The sequence below is a fragment of the Talpa europaea genome (assembly GCF_964194135.1).
Source record: "Talpa europaea genome assembly, chromosome: 13".
Taxonomy (NCBI): domain Eukaryota; kingdom Metazoa; phylum Chordata; class Mammalia; order Eulipotyphla; family Talpidae; genus Talpa; species Talpa europaea.
The window spans coordinates 57,238,299-57,264,366 of NC_140080.1; the positions used below are offsets into that span (position 1 = coordinate 57,238,299).

Genomic DNA, 26,068 nt, shown 5'->3' on the forward strand with positions numbered 1-26,068 from the left:
TCCCGGTGGGCCAGGGAGATACCGACATGGCGCAGCAGACCTCTCATGTCTTGCCTGCTCCTCCCTTCAGCAGTGTATTTCAGTGTCTGCCTGTTCTGGTGCCCCACTCTGTCTCCGGTGAATCCTCTCACCCTCCCACGCCTCTGACTTGTACCCCAGTTCTTGTATAAATAAATAAATCTTTAAAGAAAAAAAAACATTCAGAGGATGAAAAAATCTTGGACTAAAATGCTGCATAGGTGATGATGTTCTTCCTAATTTTAAAATGCTATGATTCCATTAATTATCTGAAAGTTAACTGACTGAATTTTCAATCAACTATTCATTTATAGCAATGAAATAGTGCTCTAACTGCGCTAATACATCTCTTATCACCATCTAAAACATAGGTAACCATTTTATTCACTTAAAAAGAAAAGCTAAATAGTTACAACTTTCTCTTAAAAGAGGTTATACCATCTAAACTTTTTTTTAAAGATTTATTTATTCATGCATATAAGATATGGGGTACAGGCCAGAGATGTGGGGGTGAGAGAACTCACCAGAGACAGTGGGGAACAGAACAAGCAGACCAACTAAAATACACTGCTGAGGGGAGAAGGAGGAGAGATAGGAGCGGTGTGCCTCACTATGTGGTTTTCTCCCTGGCAGGCAGGGATCGAACTCGTGCTGCAGAGGATGCAGACTGCTTCACAGTGCAGTGATTAACCTCTTGAGCCACCAGGGAGGCCCTCTAATCTTTTGTTGTCTGAGAGTACCTAGCTTAATGCATGGTACTGAATCCCTTCATTAGAAGAAAAAATATCATTACCTTTTACCAAATACAGAAACTTTTCTTTCAGATGTGGGTTTGTTTATATTCAACTTTCCAAAGGAGGGTTTCTCTTTGCTTTAAGAAAAGGAGAAATACAAATTCTTAAGTAAACACAAATATTAGTTCAAGAAACTTTTGAAAATGTTAGAACCAATACCTCCTCCCCACTACTTATAAAAATAATTCAAGACCATGAAAATTTTTAGCAGCTATTATAAATGGGAGAGTTTAAGTTATAACAACATAGTTTAAGTTATAATTCTAAAATGTTAAGAAGAAAGCAGAACAAAAACCACATCTACATTATGATCTCAACTATTTTAAAATATGTACACTATGGATAACAACTGTTAAGAAAAAGACAATATAAATATTTCAAATTTCTAGAAATAGCAGAGGCTCGTAGTATGCAAAAATAATTAAAGTACCTTGGTATTAAGAGAAAGAGTGATAAAGAAAACAAATAGTTTTCTTCCAACTGGAAGAAAATCACTTGTAAGAAAAAGCTAGTTTATGACAGGGTGTTTTGGACACCTTTTCCCAGTGAATCTTGAAAAACAGTTTGGGGAAGTCTCTACAGGCGTCTTCTAAACTGTAGCTTATTGTCAGAACAAATAATATCTTTTATAAAACTTTGCTAGTTTTGAAAGCACCTCAAAAATTATAAGTGATAGCAAGGAATCTGCTCAAACAAGCAGATGTAGGACAAAGGAGGAAAGTAAGAGCGAGCTGAAGGGGAAGTAATAAATGGCTTTTTTAGGGATTGCTGGGCAAAGGATGTGGCTGTGAGAATTTAAGGATCAAATCTTAGATAAAACACAACACCTTGAAGAACATGCCTAATTTTGAAATTTAGTCACTCAAAATTAGTTACCACTGGGAACAGAGAAGATTAATCATGACATCACTTATTTTACATCTGTGATTTAGCCATCTTTACAGATTTCTTTGCCCAAGGTGGTAAGGCATGAGGTACTTACGTTTGAGGGGTATAGAGGCATTGTTTATTGAGGTCCTGAGATCTCAACTCTTGCATAGAGAGGCGACCAGCACCGCCAGTGGAAACTGAACTGCGCTTCATGCTTATGGCCTAGATACATGAACTCAGTATTAAAAAAAATCTTTTCAGACATTAATGAAATATCAAACACCAACTATTACCTTCCCCTCATACAGAAAGGTAGTCAAATCTCAGTCTTTCTTCAACAATCTTCTCCCAGGCTCTCTTGTCACATATTTGCAGAGTATCTGTTTAACTTAATTTAAAAATACTCAACACACATAATCACTTACCTACCATATACAAGTGAGTATGCAAGGAAATGCAAAAGGTATGATTCTCGCAATCACAAGGGTGTCTTGTGATAAAGCCCTGAATTGTAACCCAGACATCACAGCTGGTGGCTGTGCCTATTTCAATGGTAAGTGAGAGGCTGCCTGCCAAGAACCATCTTGGGATATTTCCTTTTCTTTGGTCTCTAAAAATGGAGCTTTTTTTTTTTTTTCTCCCTAATGTCCATCTCTCCTGCTCTCCCCTTAATCTACTTTTTTCCTTTTTATACTTTTCAATTGTTGCTCCTCTTTCTTCAACTTGTGCTGCAGGAGGCCTTGTTGCTCCAGCCAGATAGGATACTGACAAGCAGCAAAGAGAAAAGGCCTCACACCATGGGGCTGAAGATCTGGCATCCCTTTGCTTTTTGTTCTTGGTCATAGAGAGAGAAAAATTTATCAGAAAGTATATTAGGCAATAAATTATATGTATCAGCATATTGTAAGTAAATAGCACAGAAAATTGTTTGTTTAAAAATTAGTTGTTGGGCAGTTTGGCCCACTTGACAATGGGAGATGGTTTGTTGAACATGCCTGACAAGCATTACAATTCAATAATTACAGTGGGTCCTTCTTTTGCCTTCTCTTGAAGTTTCTTGGGAAAGTTTTTAAAATGAAGCTATTTGAGTTAAGGAGTTTCTAGGTAAAGGAAGTTCTGATAGCTGAGTAGCAGCTGGCCTCTGGTGTGAAGGCCAAGAGAATAAGAAAAGTTCTTTCTTTGCTTAGGCTTTAGCTGATGGGAATGTTCTGGTGGCTATCAATTGTGTTGGGCTATTGTTTAGCTGAAACAATGAATTTTAGTGTAAGACTTAGTTTTTTTATTAACCTTGAAGGTTGCCTTTTTGCTGAGAGCACGGAAAAGGAGATGCACTAATTGTTTCTGCTTTGTTTCTATGCACATGATAATGTAATCCTACTGCTTGCAAAAAATGTATAAATAAAGAACCTGCTGAGCCTTTCGGGCAGAAGATACTAACACCTCACAAAGTGTTGGTGTCTCCTCATTCCCTTCCCCTCAGTCCCTAAGTTTCAGTCCTTTCGTTTTCGCTGACGGGACCCCTGACACGACATTTTGCCAGAGGCTGGTCCCCCGCAAACCTGCTCAACAAGAACAATCTGGTCCACAAAAGAGTCTACAGGCTGATCCATTTTTTTCTCATCACTTTGTCTCATTTCCGAGTCATCTACTGACACCCTCACCTCCTAAGATACTCATGATCCCATCTAATCTCTATGGCATTCGCCACTGTATACCCAGTCTTCTCAGACCCTGCTGCGGCTTCCAGAAAAGAGGTCGTTTATTGTTATTCTTTTACTTCTCTAGGATCTCCTTACTTGTAAAAACCATTTCTACTCTCCTCTTCTTGATTTTCGCCGCCTACTTCTCCTTCCCTACATGCTTCTGCATCTATTCAGTTTTCCCATTAGTCCACTCCCAATCTCTGCACAAGATGTATAAGATTAAGAGTTCTAGATGTACCTCTAACATGGCAACAGGAGGTTACACTAGTGTCTTAAACACAAAACACCGAATAGTTCCTCAGTTGTCCTTATCTCTGTTCCCATCAATTCTCTTCCTTTTCCCAGCTGTTGTTCTCCCCATCAGTTCCAGCTGACTTTTGGGAAACGAGCCAGTAAAAGTGTACTGGCCCCGGCAAACCCGCGCCTCGCACAGAGTCAGCCCACAGGCCTCTCCACACAGCAGGAACTAAACAAACACTTTCCCTGTAAGAGCGCCACAGCTAAGCTGCTGGCGCCATAGCTTTCTCCTCCAGAGCAGTATCAAAGGCACGAAATTAACTCAAAGTCTTTACTTACCCTTCTTTTAGTTTCCTGGCACAACCCAGGCACCGAATTTCTGTAAACCGTGTAACTGGGCGTTGAACATTTGAGCAGCCGCCAAAACAACAACTCCTCCTCCCACCCGCCCGCGCCGTTCGAATTTTAAATTCTGCGCCGGTGATGACATCATCACGCACGGCGCTCACGGGCGTGCGTAACTCTCACGTGTCACTCGTCGCCGGAACTAGCGTATTGTTCGCGCTGCGCAACGGGTCTCACTGGCGTCTCCCGGCCAGCGTAAGTGTCCCCTGCGAACTGCGGGCCGCTCTCCAAGTTTAGCTCTGAAGACCCGAGTGTTCTGCGCGGCTGAGAAGCGGCAGAACGCGCCAAGTCTTCCTGGACACACCGTTTCCGTACAACAATATGGCCGCGCCCATGACTCTTAGAAAGGGAGCTATTTCCCCCAACCCTCCGCCGGTTCCCTGAAAGAGCGTCTTTTATGACCACTTTGTAGATTGCTGTTGTTTTCCTGATGTGAGTGTGGGGAGGCGGCGTGCACTTTCCTGACAAGGAAAGCGGTGAGGTAGGATAGAATGATTGGTGACCGTGGGTTCGCGGGCTCGGGAAGGCTCAGCCTTTGCTCGCTGGCGCGTCCTGGTCCTCTAGCGGTGCTACGCGGGGAGCGCGAAGGGAGCCTGAGGGCGGGGGGTTGGGGTGTCAGTGGGTGTGAAGCAGAGAAGGGGGAGCAAGTTGGAGAGGTGCCCCTCGCACCGTAGATTGCTTTGTTAAAAAATGAATTCCCCGCTCCTTGGGTTTGAATTCTGATGCAAATAGCGCTTAATGCTTAGAGAGGAGCTTAGACCTAAAGTCGGAATATCGGGGTTTTGTAGGAGTTGTGCTGTTACGACAAGAGTTGTAGTTTTGGGGCCTCCTTGGTGGTGGAAGGGGTTGAGTACCGCCCTGTGAGGCAATCCGCAGCCTCTGCAGCAGCAGGAGTTCTATCGTCGGCTGGCTAGGGAGAAGCCCACATGGCGAGCAGACCTCTCCTGCCGTGCCCGCAGCTCCTCTCATCAGTGTACTTCGTCAGTCTGCCTGTACTGTTCCCTGCTCTGTTTCTGGTGAATCCTCTCACCCACCCCCTGGCCCCCGTATCTCTGGCCTGTATCCCAGCTCTTCTATGCATAAATAAATAAATATTAAAAAAAAAAGAGTTGTAGTTTTGGACAAGTCAACAGAGATCTGGAATTTAAACCTTGCAATTTTGTTCGGATTTAGTGCTATTAATATTGCGTTATTGTCTAAGTCAGAAGGACTGACTTATTTTTGCAAATGTAGTTTGAAAAAACAAGAGTTGACTTGCAAATATTCTCAAAAATATGGACCCTCTCTAGGGTTCCATCTCATTAAAAGGATGAATTCATATAGGTAATGTAGCATTCTTTGCGCTCATACAGTAATCTTACCTTTGTTTACTGTCCTAACTTGGAGAATGTAAATCTCGTGATTAGATCCTGAGACCAAGCAGAAGTTATGTGGCGGTCTGAGGAAAGAAGGGATTCCAGAAATAAGAAGACATTAGCCTCTTTGGCCAAACTGGCTGAAAAAAATTGAATTTCCAGGGTTGAATAATGAATTGAAAATTCATATTAAAACATTACATAACATTTGCTTAGTCTTGCTATAAGGACATCTTGAATGTTAAATTCTCTTCTGTGTACATGTCAAGTATATGTTTGCATATCAAATCTGCCTGTGTGCGTAATATAGTTTTATTGAAATTTTATTTCTCGTTTATAATTTCCGGAGTTGTTTTTTTTTTTTAAGGAAGAGAATGTCTGTGGTGCACCAACTGTCACCAGGATGGTTACTGGATCATCTTTCTTTCATTAACAAGAGTAACTATCAACTTCACAAGCTTTGTGAACCTTGTTACTGTAAAAATGAGCCCATGTCTGTCCACCTTGATTCTCTACACATGGATTCTGTGTCCTCTTTTGGAACTTCTGCTACATTTACTGCTTCTGACTCTACCACAAAACTACCAAACGATGATGGAGGAAATTGTGAAAAACTCAGACAGAAATATGTTTTTCGATCTGAACTGTTTGATGTCACTAAACCTTATATAACTTCACCTACTGACAAAGACTGCCAACAGACTACTGGAAAGGAAGATCTAATGGATGGTGTTAAAAAAGAAATCTCCAGTTCCACAATTCGGAAGGTAGAAAGTTTTAAGAAATTTTAATCGTAAAGAGTTATTAAAAGTACATCGGATTTTATTTTTTGATGACAGTATGTTGATAATTCTTCTCAGAAATGTAAGTTCAGAATATTTATAGTATGTAGCTCAGTTGATAGGTGGCTCTAGTGACTTTATACAGTTGGACAATTGTATTCTATAGATGTCAGTGTCAGTTCTAACTAGGAGCACATAAGGCTGATGTGACTTCTTATCGCCCATTAACTTTATTTATTTATTTTTAAAAAAGATTTATTTTTATTTATTTATACAAGCACTGGGTACAGTCAGACGCGCAGGAGGGTGAGAGAATTCACCAGAGCCAGAGTGGGGAGCAGAGCAGGCAGAAGGACCGAAGTACACTGCTGAGGGGAGCAGCGGATGGCAGGAGAGGTCTGCGCGCCATGTGGGACCCTCCTCCAGTGGCTGGGGAGCAGCCGGGGATCAAACTGGTGCTGCAGAGGCTGCGGGCAGCTTCGCAACCCAGTGCTCAACTGCTGCGCCACCTGGGAGGCCCTCTCCCATTAACTTTAGAGTAGTAGTTGGGAAATAATTATTTGTTTACTTGACCTCAATAGTTAATTATTTGCTCTTAAAGACATGTCTGATACACAAAATATGAAAAATGTGATAAAGAAGAATAATAGAATTCAAAATACCAATACTGTAGTAGTTTGAAATATAAATTTCTCCCTGTAATTTATTCTTTAGAAGCGTAAAAGATGTGTTGTTTTCAATCAAGGTGAATTGGATGCTATGGAATATCATAAAAAGGTAAGATGTACATTGATGACACTGGAAGAGTAATTGTGAAGTTGTGTAGATAAATGGACACCATAAATAATGATGTTCTTAAAAGTCAAGCAATCATTTTGATCAAGGTTAGAATTTAATAGTAGAGTGATTGTTACTTTTATAGTAGTGAGTAGTTAAACTGATTTTTATTGACTTCATATATGTTTATTAGTTTTATATATTTAACAACAGTAGACATTAAGTTTAGAAATGTTATGTTATGAAGACGTATTGTCCATAGAAAAGCAACTTATTAAGATTGTAGCAGAAGAAAGCCTGAATAATGTGATGTATTTATTTCTAGAGCTTCAGATAAAGGAAATCTAGGAGGCAAGGAAATGAGAGGAAACTAAAGGAAGTTTTGAAATGGGAAAATTGGGGTGAGAATTTGGCTTAGGAGAGATGTTAGTACAGTTTTGATTATGTTGAATTAATGTGATGGTAGAACATTAGATTTTTTCTTTTTGTGATAAAAATATAGATAGCATAAAATTTACTATCTTAAGACAATTTGTAACAATTCAGTGGCATTAAGTACATTCACAGTATTGTGCCATCATCACCACTATCCATTTCCAGAACTTTTTCATCATTCCAAAAAGAACCTGTACCCATTAAATAATATGTTGCTGTTTCCCCAACTCTTGGAAACCTCTGTTCAACTTTCTATCATTGTGAATATCCTTATTCTAGGTATGTCATATATATGTCACCATACAATTTATTTCCCTTAGCATATTGTCTTCAAGTTCATACATATTGCAGTGTATATCAGAATTTCATCCTCTTAAGGTTGAATAATACTGTACACATCTACTGCATTTCATTTATCCATTCATTTGTGGACATTTGGGTTGTTTCTACCTTTTAGCTATTGTGAATAATGCTGCTATGAATATTTGTGTACAAGTATGTATTTGAATTCCTACTCTTGGTTCTTTTAGATATGTACCCAGAAGTAGAATTGCTGGGTCATGTAGTAAATTTATGTTAAAGTTTTTGAGAAACTGCCAGATGTTTCCATAGCTGTTGCTTCATTTTACATTTTTATGAGCAATGCACAAGGATTCCAATTTTTGTATATCCTCACTAACTTTTTTTAAAACTAATAACAGTCCTAATGGGTATGAAGTAGTTTCTCATCATGGTTTTCATTAATCAATTTACTTTTAAATGTATTGAAGATAGCTGAATATACAAATGCTGTATCCTTTAATACCAGAAATGTTATTTTGTTGATTTTGGAAATATATCTATTGCCTAGCAATGCCACTTACAAGATTAAACTGCAGAAATATGCACAAATACAGGGTCTGGTATTATACAATAAAGATTAGTAATTTTACTTTGATATTAAATGAAATTAGAGTGTAGAGTTTCTTGAATTCATGTATATTCAGTTTGTTAAATATTTGGGACTGTTAATGATAACTATAAATTATGAAACATTTTGCTTGTGCACTGTGGAGTGCAAAAGAGATTGGTTAGAGATGAAACTGGGGTGATAGGAAGTAACGATTATGTAAGCATTTATACATGCTTTTATTATGAAAGACATTCAGACAATTTGAAGGGTAGCGGGAAACTGTTGAAAGCAGATGAATTGATCGATTTGCTTTTTATTCATTCTTATTTATATTTGGATAGCTAATACATTAATATTGTAAGGATTGACATGCACAAAAAGTGTATGAAGTCTTTCTCTAATTCTGTCTCTGTCACCTGCTTCCTCCTCCCCATGTTTCTGTCCATTGGTGATTTTCATATACAAAAAGGGACATGTATTATAGTTCCTGTTTTCATATTTCACACTTTTGCAACTTGCTTTTCCCCCTTCACCTTAACATATCTTACAAATTGTTTTATATCCCATTTGTTCTTTTGTGCTTTTATGTACTTTGTCTTTAATGCTGACATGTTAGGTATATTATGTACATGCCATTTCTATGTGTATATGTGTATTTGCAGGAGAAATTTCAGGAAGTTGAATTACTGGGTCTGAGGGTTTGAACATTTTGATAAATGATGCCATGTTGCCACTATAGAGATTGTTTCATTTTATTAACATGCCAGAAATTTATAATTTTGCCTGTTTCTACCCATCCATACTGACATGGTATGTTACTGTTTTTGATCTTTGTTAATCTGATCGGTGAAAAATAGTATTGCAATATAGTTTTCATTTGAATGTCTCTTATGAAAGTGTAGTTAAACATTTTTACATATTTAAAAACCATTTGTATTTCTTTTTATGTCAACTTTTGCCTTTGCACATTTAAAAACTGGGCTGTTTTCTTATTGATTTATAGGAGTCTATAGGAGCTTTTTGTATGTGAGGGAAATGAGCTCTTTGTTTATGATAAATAGCAAATACATTTTCCAAATTTGTCATTTTAACTTTAATTATTTTTTTTGTTATTATGCTATGCAGGCAATATTATGGCTTTTTAAAATTAATTACTATAGTTTTAGGATTACATTTTTACTTCTTTATTTGTGCACGTTTCACTTCTCCTCCACCAGACCTCCCATGACAGTGCCCTTTCTAAAACTTTCCTCCCACACCCCCTCTTCCATCCACCCTCTTCACTGTGGTAATCAGTAAACTTTTTCACTAAGTCCTAGATTTGTTCTCATTGTATTTTGCCAGTGTACATCTTTTTTTAAGTTTATATGCCACAGGTAATTGAAATTATCTTATATTTGTCTTTCATTTTCTGACTTTTTTCCACAGCATACATGAGGTCCCAAAAGACACTATTTCACCTTTTTAAATAGCTATATAATATTTCATTGCATTTATATTCCACATTTCTTTATCCATTTGTCTGTTGATGAAAATTGGTTTCATTGTGTTTTTATTTACTTGACTTTATTCAGTTTTTTCTTTATGCCTCCTGAATATTTGAGTAATAATTAGAAAGGTGTTCCTTCTGCAAGACTTTAAAAGGAAATTTCCTTTTTCTTCTAGAGTATGGTATTATCTCACATTTGTATCTTTAATCCTTTTAGATTTCTTCTTGTATAAAGTTTATGAACTATAATTCCGACTTTGTTTTTGTCTAGATGGGTACCTTATTTCTTTTTTTTCAACTCAGTCCGTATTTGATAAAATCAAAGTTATGTTTATTTTAATGCTAAACCATGAGGAAGTTTTTAAGATTAAATGTTGTGATTTAAACTTAATTCTTTTTATAGATTAGAAATTGCATTATCTTATAGAAATGTTCATATTATCACATACAGCTTCTACATTTTCAAGATTTTTTTAATATATACTGTTTGCTTCTTTAATTGTCAGTGAATCTAAGGTTTGTGTATACAATTAAGAAACAGCATTTCAAAGGTACACTATATTCTTACCTTTCCATATTAATATGAAATTATTCTACTGTAAGCATTAAGCATTTTATTTCAATTTCTCAGTTCAAATATTCAAAACATTGTAGAGATTTCTTATGTAGGAAATTGTTTTAATGTCTGTGATGTTTTAATGTACTTAAAAAAATTCTCTTACAGATCAGGAGACTGATTTTGGATGGCTCTTCACAGTTAATCCAAGAAGGTCTCAAAAGTGGCTTTCTTCATCCACTTTCTGAAAAACGGGACAGTGAGCCCATTGCTTTACCACTTGATACCTGCAATTTGTCAGAATTATGTGAAATGGCAAAGCTTTTGCCTTCTCTGAATGAAATGGAACTTCAGACGTTACAATTGATGGAAGATAATATGTCTGTTACAGAGCAGGATTTATTTTCACGGGTTGTTGAAAACAACTCTAGCTTTACAAAACTGATTACTTTAATGGGACAGAAATACCTGTTACCACCAAAAACCAGTTTTCTTTTGTCTGATATTTCTTGTATGCATCCACTTCTGAATTGTAAGTAATTGTTATATATATTATTAGAAAAATAAGTTTTCTGTGGCCTCAAAAGTCAAGAGATAATCTGATGTTGAATGAAGGTCAACATTTTAAGATAGGGAAGACACTTAATTTTCTTAGTGTAGTTTTTCTTTTAATATTCAGTTTCAAAATGCTGTCTTTTGCTTCTTGAAAAATTTGATTTTTTTTTAAATGAAAAAGGGTTAAAACTAGTCTCCAAAAGAGTAAATATAGTTACTGTTGTGTACTTAGAAATTCAAGATACAATTGGGTTTGACTAAATAGTAGTACTTTCTTTATACAAAGTGAACTATTTCAGGGCCTCCCCTGTGGCGCAGCGGTTGAGCACTGGGTTGCGAAGCTGCCCGTGGCCTCTGCAGCACTGGTTCGATTCCCGGCTGCTCTCCGGCCACCGGAGGAGGGTCCCACATGGCGCGCAGACCTCTCCTGCCGCCCGCTGCTCCCCTCAGCAGTGTACTTCGGTCCTTCTGCCTGCTCTGCTCCCCGCTCTGGCTCTGGTGAATTCTCTCACCCTCCCGTGCTTCTGACTGTACCCAGTGCATGTATAAACAAAACAAACAAACAAACAAACAAACAAATAAATAAAACATGCCTCTAAAAAAGAAAAAAAAAGAATTTAAAAAAAAAAGAATGTTCTAAAAAAAAAAAGAAAGTGAACTATTTCAGATACGAATATTAATTCCCAAAACATTCCAAGCCTTTTAGCTACATTTTAATATTCAAGTTTATTATATAAAATTTCTTGAAATACTTTCCTGTATAAAATTAAAATTTTTAAATATTAAATTCCATGGTCATACAGACTTAAGTTTGATTTCCGTTCTGAAGCTTAATTTTGAGACTATAGGCTATGCACTTCACAAAACACAAAACTGAGTCTCATTTTCCCAGGCTATAAAGTGGATATACTTCTGAAGACCATTTTGAGGATTAAATGAGATAATCTGCAAAGGGTGCTCAGCTCAGTGATTTATATATTTTTAATAATTATAGTTGCTGGAATATTCCTTGGGATGAGGAATTTAGGAGAAATTGATCAAGTTGAATTTAATCTGCTATTGTTATTTGGACATTTTTATAGCAGAATTTTAAGTTATTAAAATAGATATAGCTTATTAATGAAAAACATCTTTCTTTGCTATCAACCCATTCCACAGTGTCATAAATTCTTCTGGGTAAATGACAGAATAACATGTTAATGTGAAGATTATGCTATATTTTAACATTTTCTTTCATTCTTATAGCTATTTATTACTGTAATTATTTAAACACTGTTACTTCTTCTAATTCTGTTGATTATCTATGAGATTGTAGATTTATAAAAATATATTTGTGTCTGTAAAAGGAGAAGAGAGAGCTCTTCCTTTTAGTAAAATTGTGATTAATAAATGTAGGTAGAATGATGGACCTAGAAGATTTTCATTTATCAGATGCCATAGTATCTGTAATTAGATGTTAAATTGGTGGGTGAAAAGATGAAAGACAATATCTGCACGCTCTTAAAATCTGCGCCCACAAAGTACTTACTAATTACAAAGCAAGAACTAGAGAAGCCTGACAGATAACCCTTTAACCAAGTGATCAAAGTTAGTATCAGCATGAGACATTTGACATCCTGTACTTTCTAATGTATTGCTATGATAAAGGCATGGCATTACCTCAGTGGTTCTTTTTCCAGAAATAAATAACCCAAATATAATTCTGAAGAAAGACCACGCCCCAGTTGAGGAACATATGAATTGACCAATAGCTTTCATAAATGTCAAAAGAAAAGCTGAAGAATTTACCCAGATTAGAGGAGATTTAAGACATATGGCAACTAAATCCAACGTGTGATCCTGGTTTGGATCCTAGGGCAGTAGTAGACAATTAGAGAAATTTTATCATGGTCAACATTTCAGTTATAAGCCTGAAATTAGTTTAAAATAATACAAAAAAAAGTAAAGCCAAAAGGCCACAGAACCCATGTAAGTTCGAAGGGACCATATTAATATGACTGCCAAGACTTACAGGCATTTACCACTCACTGGTGGCCAGTTCATTATCTGTGGTAGTTTCTGCAAAAATAGGTGAAATTATATTAAAGTCCCAGCAGTACTAAATTATTAGGGTAAGCTCTCAATTTTTTTTTTTTTGCTAAATCATTTGAATAAGTCACAAATCCTTTTGTTGCATTCTATTATATTTGTGTCTGTAGTGAGTGCAGTTCAGTTTTGAAGAACATATTATTTTTAAAGCGGTCACATACAGAAGGTATTCACTCTAATTATGTCTTTTTTTTTTCAGGTAGAAAAACATATGATGTAATTGTGATAGATCCACCATGGCAGAACAAATCAGTTAAAAGGAGTAATAGGTAAGTGCCTATCTATTAGATATGCTTTCTTAAAGTAATTGTTGTTTTTCCATTCCAGTTACATCTTTTGAAAGCCTCACTTTGTGGTTTAGTTTGTCTGAAACTACTAAAACACTTTAATTTTAAAATTTTAATTACCTCAGTTCATTTGAGCTAAAACTATAATTAGGTATAAGAATGGCAAAATTAATATATTTATTAATGACTGAGGTTACCGACGGAACCAGTTCAGGAACTTTTCCTGTAACACAAAAGGGTAACTTTTTGGCCTTCTTTTATACCAAACTCTAAAGTTTAAAAATATGTGGCCAAGCATTTTTCTAAATAATCTTTTATTTAGGAACTTCTCTAACTCACCCTTAAATGTTTGAATTCATGTCACCATTAGCCAAGGAAAGCAGGCAGCCTCTGGAAGCTGGAAAAGACAAGAAAACAGATTTTCCTATAGAGCCTCTGAAAGGGAATGTAATCCTACCCTCACCTTGATTTTAACCTAGTGAGACCCCTGTGAGACCTCTTACAGAACTGTAAGATAATAAAGTTATATTGTTTAAGGCACCAAATATGAAGTAATTTGTTATGATGATAATAGAAAACAAATACAGCATCAATAGATGATTTTTGACTAAATTAGTTATTGTGGTGATTGCCAAATGGTGACTATGTAATACCGTCTTTTATGCTCTCTACTTTGAGAAAGAGTTACAGGAATTTTGAACAATATTTCATGGGTTGATGAACACATTGATGTTTTATTAACCACTCCATCTTCTTTAGCTGTGAAAATAATTGGTAAATTTAAAGGCAGAACAGAAAGCGGATTCAGGGTGGGTAGGTTTGATTGTGAATTCAGAGGTTAAGGGTAGGTTGCAGCAATAATAAAGATGAGGAAAGACTATAAGAATCTTGTTTGGCAATTAACTGTAAATTTCCTTTACCTTTCCGAGTCATTCTTGTGAGTCCTACTGAAATTCCAGACCTTCAGACAAATGTGCTGACTTCCTGATATTTCATAAATTTTCATTTTTTAGTCACAAGGATGAGTGGTCTATTTTATTGGATTGTGAATATTAAATTATAAACTTCTTGAGAGAAGGATGCTGTTATGTATTTTTAAAATTGAGATAAAATTCACTGGTTTAACCACTTTAAAGTGGTTCAGTGGTTTAATGTATTAACAATGTTGTACAAATATCAGCATATCTAATTCTAGACTATTTCCATTATCCCACAAAGAATCCCCATACTTTTCAGTTATCTCCTTTGCCCATTCCCTGGCAATCACTAATCTACTTTCTGTCTCTGTGAACCTGCCTTTTGTGGACACTAATCTTTCTGTCTCTGTGAACCTGCCTTTTGTGGACACTAATCATATAAATAGAATAATACAATGTGTGGTCTTTGTGATAGGCTTCTATCGTTTGACATATGTTTTCAAGGTTACAGATATAGTATGTATCAATACTTCATTCCTTTCTATGAATAATGAAATTCCATTGCATGTATATATACTACTTTAATTTGTGCATTAGATTATTAAAATTTTCTGTGAGTATGTATATTAAAGAATTTGGCTTTGCCCAAAGAGAAGTCTGGGCTTTGCCCAAAGAGAAGTCTGACCTTTGCCTTCAACTTCTGGGAGGTGATCTATGTCATACCAGATAGAATTGTCCTTGTTTATTTTATGTGGTAGAAGGGACTTGGTGGGGAGCTTGGGAGACTGGCCTCATCAGCAATCTCAGGGTGGGGACTGGCCACACCAGAAAGACCAACTATACGATTTAGGGTAGAGCTGTTTTTTCCTCCCAAATAAGATTTTATTTATTTACCATTGATTTCAAATACTATATAAATTTTGAGGGCACATTTTCACCTCTATGTGCATAGATAAGCCTCACCTCACCTGAAGTGGGGGATTTGAAGCACAGTGCTTTCTGTCCACCCTGGAGACTGAGTTTAACCACATGGGCAGTCAGTCACTTATGCCCACATCATGAAACTCCAATAAAAACTCTTGATGCGGAAGTTCTGTATTATTATATGTTGCTGCCAGGAGAGTAACATGACTTGACTCTATGGAGAGGACAGTGGAAACTGTTTGGAATCATCTTCCTTTGACTGATTTTAATCTGTAATAAACCCTAATAACATTTACATAATAAATTGTAATAAACTTTTCCTTGCAATAAACTGTAGCTGTGAGTATACCAGAATGTTACACCTCTCAAAGGGAACAGAAGTTTATGCACAGTGGGTGGTCAGTTATAGCCTGGAAGCAGCAAGGGGAGCTGGGAGAATGCTGACACATCTCTCTCTGTTGTGTGTGTTGGGTGTTAGAAAATGGACCACATTCACTTGACTGGGAAGAGGAACTAGATTTTATACTATGGATGACCAGGAGGATTGTGTGGATCACACACGATGAAAGCATAAGGGTTTCAGACAGCCCAGTGGAATTGATTGGGAAGGAAGAAAGAAGAATAATAGATGTGAGGTTGAAAATGTTGTGGGATATTGAAACAGTAGTCTCAAGACTTACTTTAGTGAGGTCCCTATGTAATGTAAAGATTATTGGACGAAAGCATTAATATTTTGAATAGGAAGAATGAATATTATACATATTAGTAAAATTACTGAAATGTAATACATTTAGAAGTGATAAAAGAAATACAGCTTGACAGTTTTAAACTCACTTGCATGTAACAATATGTCCACTGGGTGTCACCATGACTTCATATTTAGTAATACAAATAAATAGCTATAGCAGCTTTTAGTTTGTGGAGTCAGTGTTATGCAGGTCTCCTGATTTTTTTTTTTTTCATTTATAGTGAATTTTGCAATTTTTTTTTTCTGTTTTAGGTATAATTATTTATCACCACTGCAAATAAAGCAACTGCCTATCCCTAAACTGGCTGCTCCAAACTGTCTTATTGTTACTTGGGTAACCAATAAGCAGAAGAACCTACGTTTTGTAAAGGAAGAACTTTATCCTTCTTGGTCTGTGGATATAGTTGCTGAGTGGCACTGGGTAAAAGTAAGTTCAAAAGTTAACTTCTTTATTCATCTAATATGACATATAAGTGTTGTCTACTTCTTAGTATTTGACATGTCACTGCTATAATCCTCCTCCATAGTCTAAGTAAAATTTTTACTTTGTTGCTAAATACCTTTATACCTTTATTTTCTTATTCTCAGGACTTTTTACCTGTTCTATGTCTTTTTGTAGTAGGGTCCCAAACTTTTAGGAAATCATTTCTTGATTGAAAATCATTCAGGAAGATATCAGGATAACTTTTTTTTTCTTTTAGTGGATTGCAATTTTATTTATTTATTAATTTTTAATTGAGGTGATATTTGGATCAGGTATTACCACTGTAGTGCTCGCACTACCAATTCACTCACAGTCCACCCCCAATGTACTTCCTTCCCTCTTTGTTCTCCCCCTCCCCTCCTTGGTGTTTAAGTTCTATAGTCAGCTATCAAGGGTCAGTTTTTAAGCTATCTTTATCTGACTCTTAATTTAGTTACTTTATATCGCACATATTAGTAATATCTTTTTTTTGGCTTTATTTAAAACTTTATTTTTTATTATAAATTTTTTTATTTTTTACATCATTGTTCATTTTTAAACAATATTTGCTTCCCCCCCACCCCCGCCCCGTCAGTTGTAGTCCCCATAGAGTTTCCTTCACCACTGCACCTGTGCTCCATCACCGCAGTCCCCTGTGCTCCTCCTTCCCTCCCTCTGATCCCTCTCCCTCCTCCTTCCCTGAAGTATGTCTCTGATTTATAATTGTCCGTTTTTGCTTCGCTGTGTATTGTACTGTTATTATTTTTTTACACTGATGTCTTATTTGATTTCCCTATATTCCTGCTATAAGTGAAACCACCTGATATTTTTCTTTTTCCTTCTGGCTTATTTCACTGAGCATAATTCCTTCTAGCTCCATCCAGGTTGCTGCGAATGGCATGAGTTTATCTTTTTTTGACTGCTGAATAATGTTCCATTGTGTGTATGTACCACATCTTCTTGATCCAGTCATCTATTTTTGGGCATTTGGGTTGTTTCCAAGTTTTACCTATTGTAAATAGTGCTGTAATAAACATATGTATACAGGTGTTCTTTTGAATCAATGTTTTTGTGTCCTTTGGGTAGATCCCTAGCAGTGGAATTGCCGGGTTGTATGGTAGTTCCATTTTTAGTGGACTGAGAAACCTCCAGACAGCTTTCCATAGTGGTTGGACCTTATTTGGTATTTATACAGCTTTAAAGTCTGTTTGAAAAACAACTAAAACTTTGGGGAATCTGTCCATCACTGATTATAGAAATAATCTTATCCTTCATCTTCTTCCTCTTTACAAACCCTCAATTTCAGTCAAGCTTTGTTACTTCTTTTTTTTTTCTCCTTATGTTTCCAGGGTTGGGAGGGAGAACAGCAAAGTGTGGAAGAGATGGGCAGATGCTGGAACCAAGAACCTCTTATACTTAAATAAATCTTATCTTTTATTCTCAGTGCCTCAGTAGAACTTTTGAAAGAAATGATGTGCCTACTTTTGAAAGAAATGATGCCAACTCTTGGATTGGTTGAATTATCTTTATTTCTGTTTGCTGTAGAATGCCAAAAAGTACAGAAAAATAAAGCATGAGTTCATAAATTATTGGCCATCCATTGTTTAAAGATATATTGTCTACTTAGGTGCATTCTACCAAACCCTCCTGAATTTTAAAAAGATAAGCCAAGCATTATTTTTTGATAGTGTTTAGTATTTAATGATTAATATTTATATAGTTGGTATATTCATTTTAGTCATAGACTTCTATTTTCATGTGCTTTGTATGTACTTTGTAGCCTATTGAAATATCTTCTAAAAGCTGTATGCATAAATTTGTATCTGTTTAAGGGAGTTGGCAAACAGACATTTACATTTATGTTTATGTTGTTTTTGCAGTTGTTTTTATGATGTACTTTCCATCTTAGCTCTGGCTGCTTTTGTAAAGGACCATGCCAGAAATATAACACCCCATTCCAACCTGTCTATTGTGCTAGCTCTTTTACAGTCAGACTGGAGCCAAAGACAGCAAGAGGTCAACTTCTGAAATCAAAATCAGTAAAATGTTAATACATTAAAATGAAACTCTTCATCTGTTGTATAGTAATTAGTTCTAAGAGATGGTATAAGTCCATATATATAAGACAATATAACACATTGTATAAGACAATATAACAAATACGTTATATTATATGAAATACTTTATTTGTTAATTAAACATATTGTAATAGCAGAAAGAATAACCTGCACTGACTCAAAAGAATAGCCAAAGAATAGAAGTTGCCTTTTGAACACATTCTGGTCAAAAGGTACAAATTTCCAGTTACAAGATAAGTAAGTCCTGGGAATGTAATGTACAGCATGATAGCTGTAATTATTAGTACTTTATTGTAGATTTGAAAGTTGCTGAGAGAGTCCTAAAAGTTCTCATCACAAGAAAAAAATTGTAATTATGTGAGGCTATAGATGTTTACTGGCAATCATTTCATAGTATATACTTACATCAAATCATTATCTTGTACACCTTGGACTAATGTTATATGTCAGTTATATCTCTATAAAATTTGGGGGAAAAAAAAGAATAAGAATTTGCCAGTGTTTATATAAAACTGTGTAGAAGAGAAGCTCTTTCATGGCCCCTAGAGGTGATAAAAGAATGTTATTTTTTTTTTAGTCACCTTAATTATAGGGACAAGGATTCCCAAATATAACAGTTATAAATATTCTGACACTGAAAAAATATATCTACATGGTTAATTAATGAATTGACATTCTTGTTATGTATTGTATTTTGATTTTGACTTGTTTAAGTGAGTCTTTGAAAGTCTGAAGTGTAAAATTGAATTCCTGGATTTATAATGCCAAGGGAGTGGACCAAATATTGTCTCGCTTATTATTTGTCACCTTCCTCTCATTAATTCTAGTTTGACAGTATTTATTGCCACTATTTCCCTATAAGTGAAAAGAAAATACTTTTATTATCATCTGCTTAGTCATGTTGATAGTAATCAGTAAATGTTAATGAAGGCATCACTTCCATGAATAAATTTTAATAAAAAGTAGGGATTTTTGTGTGTAAAATGATAAAGGTGGTATTTAAAATATTTTTTAATACCTTAGAATTACAGTGTTTAGAATGGTAGTCACTGACCATATGTAACTCTTCAGCACTTGAAATGTGGCTAGTCCATGTTGAGCTATGGTGTTAACTGTAAAATATGCATCAAATTTCAGAGACTTAGTATGAAAAAAAGAATGTAATGTACCTCAATAGCTTTTTTGAATTGATCAAACATTGAAATGATAATATTTTGATATCATTTGAAATGATAATGTTAAATTAAATATATAGTTAGAATTAATTTTACCACATTTTATTTTTTTTAATGTTACTACTAGAAAACTTAAATTATATATGTGGTTTGCATTCTACTTTTATTGGACAATACTAGCTTAGAAGTTTAATAGTATCTTTTTCTTTGGTGGAAATTGTATAGACTGTTTAGTGATGGGGGAAAAACCCTTTCCTGGATATTTACAGATGTGTGATTTTTTTTTTTATTATTATATTTTAAAACTCTTTCCTATCAGATTACCAGTTCAGGAGAGTTTGTGTTTCCACTAGATTCTCCACACAAAAAGCCTTATGAAGTTCTTATACTGGGGAGAGTTCGAGAAAAAACTGATTTATCATTAAGGTAGGAAAGGTAACTTTTCTAAAATTGTGTAAATGTATTAGTTTTTTGGCTTTAAAAGTTACTAATATAATGATCATTGATTTGCCTTAATTTTTACATTTTTGAAAATTGAAAATGGCCCAGAGCAGAAAAGCGTGAATGATATATTTACATGAAATTTTATTTTACCTTTTGTTTATCTAGTGTGCAGTGGTTATTATTATAAAAAAGGAGGTTATAAAAGATGCCTCAATATTATATATTTATAAAATTATTAAAATTGTTTCTATTTTTATTTCTATTTATTTATTTATTTTTAATATTTATTTAGTCATACATACAAGAACTGGGGTACAGGCCAGACGTGCAGGAGGGTGAGAAGATTCACCAGAGACAGAGCAGGGAGCAGAACAGGCAGATCTAATGAAATAAACTGCTGAGGGGAGCAGCGGGGGAGACAGGAGAGGTCTGCCATGCCATGTGGGTATCTTCGCCTCCAGCCTGGATCGAACCCACACTGCAGAGGGTTTGGACAGCTTCATAGCACTGTGTTCAACAGCTTGCACCACCAGGGAGGCCCTATTATTTCTATTTTTAACATTTATTTTAAATTCACATAAAATTTGAATGGTGAAAAAATCAAGCTAACTGTGATCTTTACATATAAAAAAATGTCCTTTAGAATATTATTTATTTTGTTCTTTTTTAATTAGGAATGCAGATGTAAAAGTGCTCTCCATTCCAGACCACAAGTTAATTGTCAGTGTGCCCTGTACTCTTCACTCACATAAGCCACCTCTTGCTGGTATGTTTTATGAAATAGAATTGTTATGTCTTCTGTGAGATTGAAAAAAAATGGATTTAGTATTTGAATACTCTAAGGATTTGGAAATTAAATCAGATATTTGGTTTTTTTTTTTGATTACTGTTCTAAATTTTATAGCAGAATTTTTGGAATAGAGAATAGTTTCAGAATACCTCTGGGTGTAGGCCAGAGGTTCAGGGGGTAAGAGGGTTCATCAGAGATAGAGTGGGGAGCACAGCACTCTGTCACCAGAGGCAGAGTGGGGATTGACTGAAATACACTGCTGAGGGGAGCAGGGGGTGAGAGAGGAGAGGTCTGCTGCACCATGTGGGTTAGCTCCCATGTGGGTTAGGGCCAGGGATTGAACTCAGGCCATAACATGATAATATTGACTTAACCCCTGCACCATCAGGGAGGCCCCCTCAGCCATTCTTCTTATACCACTTTTTAAGGTTTCCCTTATTTATCGACTGAAGGGGCATCTGAGTATTATAATTCAGCTTGGAGTTTTTACTACCAGGGCTCTATCTTTTGCTTGCTAAAAACCAGGAACTCAAAATAGCAGTCCAGGATATGGTTCAAATTACTTCCATATTTCATATAAGCTCTCAGTTTATGTTAAAGGTAATGTTTTTCTGAACTGTTGGAAAGGAAGTTGAAACAGCTTTCAATTATTAGTAGACTAATATGTTAGAGTATAGTGGAAAGTTTTGGCTTTGGAGTTTGAACCCTGGCACTGCTTCTTGAGTGAATTACTCTATAATCATTTCACTTTTTCGAAGTTGTGAGGAATTGTTATATTTGAAAATCTGTAGCTGAAGTACAATATGCTAAATGTTTCAAATGACCTGTTTAAAAAAAAATAAGGAATGTAAATCATTGAGAGATACTGATTTTTGATATTCAGGGTTTATTATTTCAAAACTTTCATCAGGAATGCATATTTTATTAATTTGGTGGTTCTTGTTTAAAAAAAACAAAATTTTAAAACTGCCAGTGAAGAAAACTACAGCTGCCTGTCATATCACTTTGCAGAATATATCATATTCTTAAACTAGGATATGAAGGAAAGCGAATACAAATTCCTGAGCATATTTATTGATATACTTTAAGATATCTATTACCTTAAGTTGCTTATGCAGAAGAGTCCTTATTACTGTTATTTCATTTGAGCAATATTAGACTGTCAACCTGATGATCCATTCTCTGATAGAAGGGGTCTCAGTGAATAATTGCCAAAATTTAAGTGTTAGTGTCCTATATTCTTTAATGCATTAAATATGACTTAAATGAAAAAGTGAGATTATATTATTATTTGAGAAAAAAAAATTATCTTTAGAACCAGTTATGCTTGATATAGGAAATCTAATTTCTGTTCTTCCACTTGAATTTTCTTTATTATTCAGCGAATAGTATTTGTCTTAGGACTTAATTTTTACATTAAAAAATCGAATTTTTAAAATTTTTGCTTAAGAATTTTTTACTTTAAGGAATCCAATGGGTAAGACTCACAAACCTTTCATTCTCAAATAATAATAAATAATTACTGACAAATAATATTCATTAATTTCATTTAAACAGAATAAAATTATGTTTAAAGATTAATTTTAGAAGATAAGATTTTAAAATTATAAAAGAATTAGTCTTGTTCTAAAGTATTAGAGCCAGTTCTGCCCTATTTCCAGTAGAGAGCAGCATGAACACATTTTTAGGACGGAGAGCATTTATTTAAAAACAAAAGTTAGATTTGGGGGGAAAAAATCTATATAACTCAATATATATCCTTTTGTTTTGGTTAAATAATGCTAGACTAGAAATATTTGTAATCTTTTATTTTTGTTAATGTATAGTAAGTACTTATGTTTTAGGTACAGATTGTACAAGTTAAAGTTACCAGAAAGCAGCTTTCAGATTTCTACAGTATATTTTAATCTGAAATCATAAATCTAGAGGAAAGTTTTGATTTTGGAGATTCACTAAGATGAATTTGAATCCTGGCACTACTACATGAGTGAGTTACTCTAATCAATGTGCTCACTTAAAGAGGGAATAATGATATTTAATCTTATAAATTGTGAGATTTGGGATAATATGTGTTTTATTTATAATGCTTAAAACTTTTACATGTAAATGTTCTTAAACTGTTTCATATAAATTCATAAAATGAAATGTCTTCTTGGCTTCTTGAAATACCAAGATTAAAAAAATGTTTATGCCTTTGGAAAACAGGCTTAGTGTTGAGAAACAAATCCACATTCTCTCATTAAAAATAAGTTTAGTGCTATTTCTACGGCCCCCCCAAAAAAAAAAAAAGTAATTGGCAGCTATTCCATTTCAGAATATATACACTATTTTTTTTAATGGTTTTTTTTTTTTTAAAGATTTATTTATTTATTTATACAAGCACTGGGTACAGTCAGAAGCACGGGAGGGTGAGAGAATCCACCAGAGCCAGAGCGGGGAGCAGAGCAGGCAGAAGGACCGAAGTACACTGCTGAGGGGAGCAGCGGGCGGCAGGAGAGGTCTGCGCGCCATGTGGGACCCTCCTCTGGTGGCCGGGGAGCAGCCGGGGAGCAGCCGGGGATGGAACCGGCGCTGCAGAGGCTGCGGGCAGCTTCGCAACCCAGCGTTCAACCGCTGCGCCACCGGGGAGGCCCTATTTACACTATTTTTATGTTTTCAAGTTTCCTCCTGTAGATTAAAAGATAAGTCATCAATAGCTATGGCATATAAGCTAATATTATAAACATGTATTCTTAAGTTGAAGGTTTGATATAGGGAAATTATGAAATTTAAAAATTTTAAAATTATAAATTTTACTTTTCATATTTTACTTTTTCTTACTAACTACTGCTTTACTTACTTGCAATTTCTATCTGCAAAGTAAAACATAGTTTGATAAGTATACTGGTGTTTGAGCCACTTCTTCCTCAGGCTTGCCCCTTGCTCCCAGAGTGAAAGGGGAATGACTGGCTATGCATGAACTGTTTCCTCCCCCTTAGTTAGAAGTATATTTTTCTAATGCCAAATGTTAATTTAATTACACAAGTGTACATATATGGTAAATTTATGCATTTATATTAACTTTTTTATGAGACATAATTCATATAGTCTTTTCAGGTGTATGATGTGAAGATTTGAGATATATCTATATTGCAAAATGGTTACCATACTGAGTCGAGTTAACATCCATCACTAGACAGTTACAAGATTTTTTGTGTGTGATGAGAAATTATAAGATCTTGCATTTACTTTTAAATTTATATTTAAAATTAGTAAGATATTTATATTTAAAATTAGTAAGAATAATACAGGTCCATTAATTTGCTTTTATGGTTAACAGAATCATTATACCTTGAATTTCTATTTTTCTCAATTAGGAAAAAAAGCTATGTAGAAATGTTTTACACTGAGAAAAGTAGGAGGTGGCAGATGGGTTTCGGTTCAGTATATTTTGCCACTCCAAGTACCTGACTATCTTTTTCTTTTGATTGTGAACACTTAAGAAACAAGAATATTCCATTTCTTTATAAAATCCCATATCACTGACTATAGTGGGTGCTCAGGATAGAAAACATTTTTGACAGTTTAAATTCTAAAATAGAGTGCTAACATTGTTGTCCTTAAAACTAAACAAACAAACAAAAACAAATCAATAAAATCTTGCTTCCCTAGAACCTTATCCCACATTAAAGTGAATTGAATAAGGCATTGAATTCATGGGGGAGAAATGGAAATGTGATGTAATGTTGTTGTCCTCTAAGGATTGGGGGAAATCTTTCTCTTTCAAATTTTATGGCATTTAATTATATACCTAAGAAAGGACTAGAAGTCTTCACTTGAGTTCAGTTGAGTTATAGACAATGCTATAGTCAAATGATTATTTTGTGGTAGGAGCAATTGAAGAAAATTGTGAAATATTTAAAAGTTTTTGATATATTATTTTTTAAATCTTATGTCAAGTATTTCTAAGAAATCCTAAAGGGAATTTGATAGATTTCTAGCAAAATCAGTCTTTTAGAGCAATTACAAACTGTTTTATTTATTTTTGTGTCCTTTTATCCCTGAATTGTTATTTCACACTCAATTTCTGTGATGTAGATAATACAACCAATCAGCAAACATGTTCAAAGTTAAATTGATTTAAATATTTTTCATATAATATGAGCATGTACTTTAAAAAAAGTTTTTTTCCCCCCTGTTAATGTAGATTACAGTTATTTAGCCAACATATGTTTGAGGTGCCTTTTTTTCAATAAGATATAATTTTAAATAGTTATTACTATTTTGAATGAGGAATGCTTAACTATGGAAATAATATGGTGAGATTTTAGGTAAATAAAATCTATAATTTGAAAGTGAAAGAATGTTCTTAGTACTACCAAGTTTATAACTGCAGAGGCTATATTTGCCTTGAGTATTTCTGTGTCCAATTCCATTTTTATGTTCTAACACTAAAATATACATCTGCAGAGAATCAGATTTTAGCTTAACTTTTAAAGTAGGTTTTTTTGTATTGTTTCTATAGATTCATGTATGGATTACATTTATTAAAAAATAAATTAAGGTAGTACTTAGGAGATATGTCATCAGTATTAGAAACTGAAAAGTCATCTGTGTGGGTATTAAAATCCTCATTTCTCATCTACAAATGAAAACCCATAAATCAAGACTACTGAAATTTCTGATGGTAGTGTTACCAATCTCCAAGGTGCTCATTTTAAACAACTGTCTAATTATTAATAGTAAAGCCTGTGATGAAACCCTTGCAATTAATTTGTTTTTTTCCTACTCTTAACAGCTAAAAGGAAATTGATTAATTTCTTAGTGATAATTTTTTTTTCTATTTTTTGGACAGAGGTTCTAAAAGACTATATCAAGCCAAATGGGGAATGTTTGGAATTGTTTGCTCGAAACTTACAACCAGGCTGGACTAGTTGGGGCAATGAAGTTCTCAAATTTCAGCATGTGGATTATTTTATTGCTCTGGAATCTGGAAGCTGACTGATCTTAATGTAGTAATTTTCTTCTCCCTTCATTATAACTGCTTTTTCCTTTTATTACCAGCCAGTATATGTAGATATTTAAATAGGACATTTTTTTAGCAGAATGACCAGAAGTGACTAGCCTTCTTCTTGTTTTGAGATTGATTTTACTTTAGTTGCACTTGTATTCCATATTATTCTATTTAGACTTAATACAAATAAAGAGAAATTGGCAAGATTGTATTAATGAAGAAATTCAGAAGGCATCCTGCCTATGGATTTTGGTTTTTGGTCTATAGTGGTTGTATGAAAGAAATTTTGAACC

At 34.8% G+C, this 26,068-nt stretch overlaps 2 protein-coding genes across 3 annotated transcripts in view; one reads left to right on the forward strand and one right to left on the reverse strand.

The window, feature by feature from the left end:
• The window catches only part of NDC80 (NDC80 kinetochore complex component), a gene marked incomplete at both ends in the record, with an annotated part of 36,651 nt that extends 34,756 nt beyond the window's left edge, over positions 1-1,895 (reverse strand). The window contains 2 exons of the mRNA XM_084252887.1: positions 812-889; positions 1,795-1,895. Of these exons, the coding sequence (XP_084109013.1) occupies positions 812-889; positions 1,795-1,895 (179 nt within the window). The remainder of the gene's footprint in view (positions 1-811; positions 890-1,794) is intronic.
• A 3,570-nt stretch (positions 1,896-5,465) lies between these two features.
• Positions 5,466-25,762, forward strand: METTL4 (methyltransferase 4, N6-adenosine; the record flags this gene model as incomplete). Of its 2 annotated transcripts, XM_084252372.1 has the most annotated exons (8): positions 5,466-6,149; positions 6,879-6,941; positions 10,482-10,845; positions 13,156-13,225; positions 16,085-16,259; positions 19,868-19,974; positions 20,667-20,758; positions 25,617-25,762. In XM_084252372.1, exons 1-8 carry the CDS (start codon positions 5,757-5,759, stop codon positions 25,760-25,762), a joined length of 1,410 nt encoding a protein of 469 aa, XP_084108498.1. In that variant the 5' UTR covers positions 5,466-5,756. The 2 variants fall into 2 exon arrangements, with proteins under 2 accessions (XP_084108498.1, XP_084108499.1); XM_084252373.1 differs by lacking the exon at positions 20,667-20,758 and having other exon boundaries at positions 25,617-25,695.
• Between the last annotated feature and the right edge of the window lie 306 nt (positions 25,763-26,068).